Source organism: Macrobrachium rosenbergii, chromosome 55 (assembly GCF_040412425.1).
Source record: "Macrobrachium rosenbergii isolate ZJJX-2024 chromosome 55, ASM4041242v1, whole genome shotgun sequence".
In the NCBI taxonomy this organism is placed as follows: domain Eukaryota; kingdom Metazoa; phylum Arthropoda; class Malacostraca; order Decapoda; family Palaemonidae; genus Macrobrachium; species Macrobrachium rosenbergii.
This window is the reverse complement of record NC_089795.1, coordinates 17617215-17625272: the sequence shown is the minus strand read 5'-3', so window position 1 is coordinate 17625272 and position 8058 is coordinate 17617215. Positions and strand designations below refer to the sequence as shown.

Genomic DNA, 8058 nt, shown 5'->3' with positions numbered 1-8058 from the left:
TCAGTCCCCAAACGCATTGTCACTTTCATTCTATTCTGTGGGTCTTTGGGTAGGAGAAAAATCGAATCTTCCTGCTTTGATTTGCTTCGTCACTAATTAAACTGGGTTTGACTTAAATTTGACCACTTCAAGTACCTCCTCGTTTTTGGTATCTATTTACAGAAAATAGACAGACACAGCGAGTTATGTACATCAATCCCACATGAAATTGATAATAATAAAAAAAATCCATATCTGAACACCAATTTATATACAGTACATAAGACACAGTGAGCAAATCTGCCACTGACGGTTATAAGGACGTAGAAATCGGGCGTGTCAGCATACGTGCTTTGTTCGCGTTAATCGGGATCGTTTCGTCAGTTCTCTGCCATTTGTCCTGTTCTCTTCGTTTATATTTTAAGTGCAGTAATTATGCATACGGTGAGAAGACTGTTCTCTCTACATTTCATCTCTGGTTTTAGTATGTCAGGAGAAATTCTGCACGCAGTGAACGCCATATTTTCGTAGAAGCAAATTGGATGAACACCCTTGAGGTTGTGGTTATGTGAATTACCCCCGACGCAAGTGGTTCTTTTTGAACTCTAATTTGACGAATAAGGAAAGTTCAAGATTATTAGAGAAAAATTGAGGGGTGAGAGGAGAGCAATAACAAGAGAGAGAGAGAGTTTAAGAAAATCAAGAGTTTAAGAGTATCCTTTAACCATCTAATCTTGAAGGTAATCAGCGTTGAGAGACGACTTTCTGAGCGTAAGGCAAATAACGTTTGAAGAAGGAGACAAAATGATCAAAGTTCGTTTACCAGTGTAGCTTCGTTATTTTTTTTCTCTCCCTCTCTCCTCCTCCTCCTCCTCCTCTTCCTCCTCCTCGATTGAGTAAAAAGGCTTCTTGCTTCCTTCGATTCCTTCAGTCGTTTAACCTGTCCCTTACAGAAACAAATATGATGAAAGCCACTTGGTCGTCCTTCCCACAGAAGTGTTTGCTCTTGTTATACTTACAGCTGGGTCAAGTTTTCTTTCCTTTGTCATTTATTGAGACGGAGAGAAAGAAGTTCATCAAGTCAGTGTGACAGTGGATATTCCATGTTAATATTTTTCGTTAACCCCAAGGTAAGTGTAACAGGGAGCAAAGCGCAGCGGGGTGAAGGAAAGCTAGATACAGACATGCACTCGTACAACACCTAATTTCAGATTTTGGGAATAACAACATATAAGAGAACTCTCACTTGAAAGCCCCGTGAGTAACTCTCTGCAAGCCATTTTTATTTTTTTCTTTCTGTATTATAATAACTATTTTAAGTACAACGTAGAGATCCAGATTTACAAGTAACACCCAGAATATAAATACTAACGAGCAAATTTGAAAAGAATAAACTACGATCCCACTGTTCGTTCAAGATAGGCGGCTCTGTGTTCTATCTGGTATTGTTATATAATGTGCTCGATTGATCCTCTGGCATAGGGCACAGCGCTGCTTGTCTTGCCGTCGTCAAGGGATTCCTAATGCTGGGGGAAAATCGCCGTAAAAATCGCTGTCAACAGATTCAGCTCTAGAGTGAACATTTGTATGCATCATTTCACTACGCGCGTCGCTTCGACCCGGGAAGCTTTGCAATATTTCTGCCGAAAGCGAAATGTTTCCAGCGTCATATCTGGATCGCTAAGGCGGGCTTTCGAAATGAAATTCTCACTCATCTCGTCGGAAACGAGAGGACTGCGTTGCGATTTATGTTAGACGATCCCGTGATAGAAATATTTCAACATTTCCTGCTTTGGGAAGGATTTCATCGAATTAGATCAGTGCCACTGAGCTTGCCTTAAATAACATCGAATAAAGAGACATTGGTGATTGAAAATACGCCTAAGAATGCTCATAATGACACAAGCACACACTACACACACTCGTTAAGCATATTCGCACCGGTCTTTCGTTCGACCGAAGGAAATAAAATTATGTAAAAAAAATCTCAATCACACATGGACGGAACTCCACTTAAGCCGGAGTATCAGATCCAAGATTTGGCAGATTGACCCTTTTTATTAGCTTAATTAGTTTCCAGTGACCTCTTTTTGGATGAACTGAATACGGTGATGAAAGAACAAACTTTCTGCACTTATTCATTGGAATGTCCTTAAGGAAAACCTGTGTTTTCCCTCGAAGTGTTACTGAATGTCTGAGCTCCTGGAAAGGGAGAGACGCTTGTCTCCCACTGGAAGTTATGCGAATAACGCACTGTTATCCTAATGAAGTTACTTGTGATTGTTGTCTTTATATTTGTTAATCAGTCACTGATGTTCTTTTAATTGCATCATAAGATACAGAGGCACCATTGCCCTCTTTATGTATTCTGGTCATAAGCACATATCCACAAATAAAACATTCGGTAAATCCTTAGATCTGTACTCCTTCATAAGTATAATGACGTAGAATACTAGAAAAAGACCTTAGAGCTAGTAATGATATAACTAACGCTTAGAATTGACCAAAAATGTAGAGTGGATTCTAGAGCCTAGGTCTATCTGAAGTCTATCAAGAAGTCTAGCGATGATTGAATGGTTGATTGACTTGGGAGGTTGACTGGTAGGCATTGTGGTCTCTACGCGTCAGTGATTGTCCTTCCTTCTGCCCGCCTCTTGGCTGTAAAGTCGCAGGGTCTCGTAGGCAGGAGGAGGGGCGCCTGGCTGTCCATACACTGCAGAAGGCACTGTAGCAGAGGCCGCCGATGTTGAGAGTGATGATGAGACGTAAGAGCTAGTGGATGTTGGAAAATGATGTGTGCTGAAGATGGGCGAAGGCGGGCTCTCGTAAACTGCCCGAACTTTGGTCTCGGACATCATCGTGGGAGTGAGACTCCTCGGGGTGTCGCAGAAGGAGGTGCTGAAGAGAGGAGTCGTGCAGAGAGGCGATGATGACCTTCCCTGGCAGGCAGGCGAGGAGGAGGAGGTTGTGATGGCTGTGGTGTGGACACCCACGGGAGGGTTTTGAGACTGAGAAGTGGTGACCAACTCCTGAAGAGTCTTGGCGTCCATGATTAGCTCTGGTGAGAGACTGCTGTAATCTGGAGGAGACTCGTAGGGGGGAGGGGAGTCCTTCATCCACTTCTTCACCACGATGCCATGGTTCTCCGTCAGGTAGGGGATGTGTGCCGTCTGAAAGATACAAGAATGTTGTTCAGAAAGTATTTTAGTGTCCAATAACGATCATATTTCTTTGTCATTTACATAAATAGTTTAATTCCAGGTGGTGCTCAGAGTGAATCAAAGTCAAACGCCATCTTACATGATTCATTCTTCCAAGTCAGTAACTTAATTGTGTGGCCGTTATGGGAATTTTTTGATATTATGGAAATCAACATATGACATAAAGCAGTTCAAGTAAGTTAGAATTAAGATAAGATTATTAAGATCATTTGAGTCATTGAATATAAATATACAATTACGTTCAGTGGTAAAACTAGCTCCATGGACTACAAATAAAATAGGAATTTGCACAAACTTGAAATATTTATCAAAACTGTTTATGCCCCAGAACACCATAGACAACATATAAGCCGTAAAGGTCCACATTACGCAATATACATAGACGGAGTGGGATATGCTGCAGTATCTTGAGACAAAACATATCAGTCCTCTCAACCTGACAATGCCTCAGTAATCACAGCCGAGTTGCGTGCAATTGCAGCAACCATAAAAATAATTAACGAAACATCATTCAGGAATTTTGTGATTTTTAGCAACTCGAGAAGTGCTATAGAAACTATTCAATGTTACAAACCAAAATTTATTATTGTATAGTACAACAGATTAATTTATTACTCCATAAGTTATATAATAATAGGAAAAATGTAGAAATATGTTGGATTCCTGCCCATATAGGGATCAAAGGAAATGAAGAGGCTGATAAAGCAGCTAAAGAAGCAGCCCATATGACAAGGTCAAATGTAAATATCCCCATTAATGATTATATAAAACATAAAAATTAGTATTGTAAATAAATTGCAAAATATACGCAATGAAGAACCTAAAAGTAATAAATTAAAACAAATAAAACCTGTAGTGTTGGAAAATGGAGTTCATCATACCAAAGAGAGACATGCGCAAGTAACTCTGACACGTCTCCATACTCGTCTGACACACGGGTTCTAATGAATAATCCACATACCCCTGCTCGTGAATGCTCTGAGTGTAAAGTAATGATAGCAATTAAACATTTGTAGTGTGAATGTCCAAAGTATAAACAGAATCGACTATCAAGTTTTGGAAATAAATCGGTCAGTGAAGTTTTATCCGAAACTTCAACATTTGAAATTATTCCTATTATAAACTTTTTGAAAAATAGTAATTTAATCGACAAAATATAAAAAAACTATAAGTAAAAACAAATCCTTCAGGCCAGCTCTGTGAGAACAGATAATCATCTCTGTGGCCTAGTAAAACTATTTTGATAATAATGCGTCATGCATGCATGTATGCATGCATGCAAATGTACAATAGGAAAAAAAAAAAACGAAACCCCAACCCTGTTTTGTCTTTAGTTTCCAAATATCTCCTCAAGACTGATGCATAGAGATAAAATTTACAAGGTGTATGCTAGAGATACATGATGAATGCGTTGGTGACTGTTCACACGAACATGCAGCCGGCTAAAAAAAATATTCACGTCCAATAAAAAAAAAAAAAAGAAAGGAGGCGTCCTGTTGTTACTAGAACAAAAAAAAATCGACACCTTTATGTTTTCGTTTTAGATTTTGTATACTATTTCTCATTTCTTCCTAGCAATAATCTCGAAGGTTGTGTTTCCATTCGGACGGTATTAAGGATTCAAAATGCCTCCTTTTTCTCATAGATCTTAAGTAAGTTTGAATTCAGCGGAAAGTATTATTCTCTAGTTTTGTTATGGCCACGGGGTATCCTTAATCTCCGGTTAAGCAATTTGTGTACATAATTTTTTGAAAGCAAGAACATGAAAACCGTTACATGTAATTTTGATATGGTTCAGGTATGTTGACTATATATGGTCTACAGTATTTGGCGAGGGAACGAAAATGTAACATATACTCTGGAAAATGAAATGAATTGGTCCCGCTAAGAAATTTGCTGTGGAGATGGAAAATGACAGTGTGTACAGAAAACTTGCCAGTATCTGCTTATGTACATTTTTATTCTGGCTAATTAAAAAAAGAAATCAGTTTTCACATCCATGTTTTTAAGAGCATCCCAATAGTGTAACCATGAGTATATTGATGATGAAATAGATGTCATTTGGAGTAGAGGAAGGAAATTTGAAATATCCTGATTCTGTACAAACGGTGCATTTAAAACATCGAAAAGGGGCTTTTATGGTAATAAAGAAAAACCTGCTCTTGTTATATAAAGTAGTAATTAAAAAAAGTTCCCCATCTCCTTGAGAACTTTGGAGTTCATTTTGCATTTAAGAGCAATAATTCAATCAAAAAGTACCTCACAAACACACTCATGGTAATAGTCAAGGAGGCATATACCGAATCCCCTGAGAGTCATATGACAATTTTGATAATGATCAAACTGGAAAATAACTGAAAACGAGAATCAAACGCTTAAAAAATGCATATGATGTGCAAAAGAGAAAATTTGCAATATTTCGTTCATGTTAGTGAAAACATTCATTGGACAGGTGCAAAAAAAGCTAGATTATGCTAAAAATATGCTAGAAAGAAATATAATTGCAGCTTAGAAAAGAAAGTTGCTGTAAGAAAATTAAAATCAGGCAAGGAATGTAAAGTCTCGATCCATTTATTTCATAAGAAATATGTTTGGTTTTTAAGAAAGGTAGTTTACCTGGCCTGAACAGCTTTGCTTTCACTAATGAGTGTGCAACTCGTGCTTTCTCGAATTAGGTGTGAATTATTTTCCAACCATATACTGTATATGTTTGTCTGTATTGTCACCGTAGCATATGAAGTAAAAATTTTCACCGCTGTGTATCATTCCTCTTGAAGATATGTTAGAAAACTGAAGATGAAATCGGTCAGGGTTTAAATGCATGTAATATATAGGAGGCAAGTGGATGAATGAGTGTTTTCAAGGTGCTTGACTTCCTATTGAAGATGCATTAGTGTAGTTGACTAAGTGGAATTTATCTACGGAGGGGCTAGGTTTGATTAAAGAGGGGTGACTCCCGAGGATGTTAACATTCCTGTTCTTTGCAAGTCTTTATGGGGTGAAATTGCTGGGTCTATGCCTTGAATAGCTGGACTGTAATTGATCTCTTGCATAGGTCAACAAGGTACAATGGATTTTGAGTCTCTTGCTGATAAAATGAAGACGTTGAGCGCTAAGTGACAGGGACCGAACACACACACACACACACACACACTGCATTTAATGTACACTTGAACTGCCGATTCACAAACTTCGGCGATATTGAGTCTGGTCAGTATTTGGATGAGTGACCGCCAAATGCCCGGAATCCAAGAGCACATCATATCCTTCCAAGACAGCTTGTGTGAATGCAGGATATACTCGTATTTATATAGCTATGTTATTTTGCCCAACATTTCTAGATTTTGACTTTTCTGTCATCAGTTTATCGTTTGTTCTCTTTTACACCGAATGGTCTTCGTGAGTGAAACGAGTGTGAAAATCTCCTAGTCCATGTACAGAAATTTGCATTATTCTCTGGTTATTAGTTAGGTTAATCCATTGCTGTTTAATGTTTGCACATATTCGTGGGTGTGTAGGTGGGGGGAGGGAATTTCAACTGTGTGGCTTATTACGCAAACCGATATTCAAAAAAGTTAGATACGAGGATTCCAATTGGAGAACAAGAAAGAGAGAGAGAATAAAACCTCTGCTAACGGTAATCGTAAGGAAAATGAAAGGGTGGGCCATGCTAACAGAAGCAATAAAATGGAAATTCACTGGATATTTTAATGAGAAAAGTTCTGTCTGGCTAAGTGCCAAGTTTGGGTGGGGGTTGTGCCGTTAGAAAATGGTCGTCGTTTTTTCACCTTACTTTATGAACAGGAATAAATGATAGTTAGTTCTAAAAGAGAAGGAAAGAGTTTCAGAAACAGTTGTAGTGTCATCTTGTGTGGCCTCTATTTTGCCCTTATTAAGGGGAGGAATTATTGTTGACACTTTGTATGTTGGTGTATCTCCCTTTCGGTGCTTTCTTTGTACAGTATAGAATTTGTAAATTAACTGTGCTTGATTATTTATGCAGGCACCAAGATATATATATATATATATATATATATATATATATATATATATATATATATATATATATATATATATATGTACATATATAGATAGATAGATATAGATATACATATATTACATGTATATGCATATATATACTGTATATATACATATATATATATATATATATATATATATATATATATATATATATATATATATATATATATATATATATATATATATATATATATATTATATTTATTTATATATATCCCCATGCTTCATTCATGTTATAAATCCTTTTCTCACTGAAGGGAAAATTCAGGTGTCCTTGCTTATCTCTCATTTCGTTGAAGTAGACACATTGAACATTGTATCAACGTCAGTACCAGTTGGGGAAGTTCTCGGACATTTTGAGTAATATAAATACATCCGGCAACACAAAAAATTCTAGTCATAGATCAAACCAAGATTGCGGTGGGTAATCTTGTGTATTGAGAGAGAGAGAATGTCATTATTCAGACGAAAACCATGAGTTACTAGTATGAAGAAAAGGGAAAAGGCATTTCAACCCCTTTTTTTTTTTTTTTTTTTTTTTTTATTTATTTATTTATTTTCTTTTTTTGGTGGTTTCAGTGACGATGCATTATTTTTTCTACCCTAAATACTTTAGCGTACCAGCTTGGGCCTCGTAATTCCTTGCTGCTCCTGTATGTATGCGCTATATGGGGAAAGTCTGGGGAAAGAGAGGGGGGGGGAGAGTTGGTCTTCATTTAAGGGCCGCGTTTTATGGTCCCCGTATTAAAGTCAGGCCTGGAATTTCTTTTGTTGTTTCACAACGGCGGTGTTCCGTAGCACATTTTTCTTTAGGAGT

The 8058-nt window shown here is 37.4% G+C and overlaps 1 protein-coding gene across 1 annotated transcript in view; it reads right to left on the bottom strand.

Annotated features, from left to right (window-relative positions):
* Positions 1–1258: 1258 nt before the first annotated feature.
* Positions 1259–8058, bottom strand: part of LOC136835392 (uncharacterized) — a 62569-nt gene continuing 55769 nt past the window's right edge. The window contains exon 3 of the mRNA XM_067098878.1: positions 1259–3149. Within this exon, the coding sequence (XP_066954979.1) occupies positions 2604–3149 (546 nt within the window). The 3' untranslated portion in view covers positions 1259–2603. The remainder of the gene's footprint in view (positions 3150–8058) is intronic.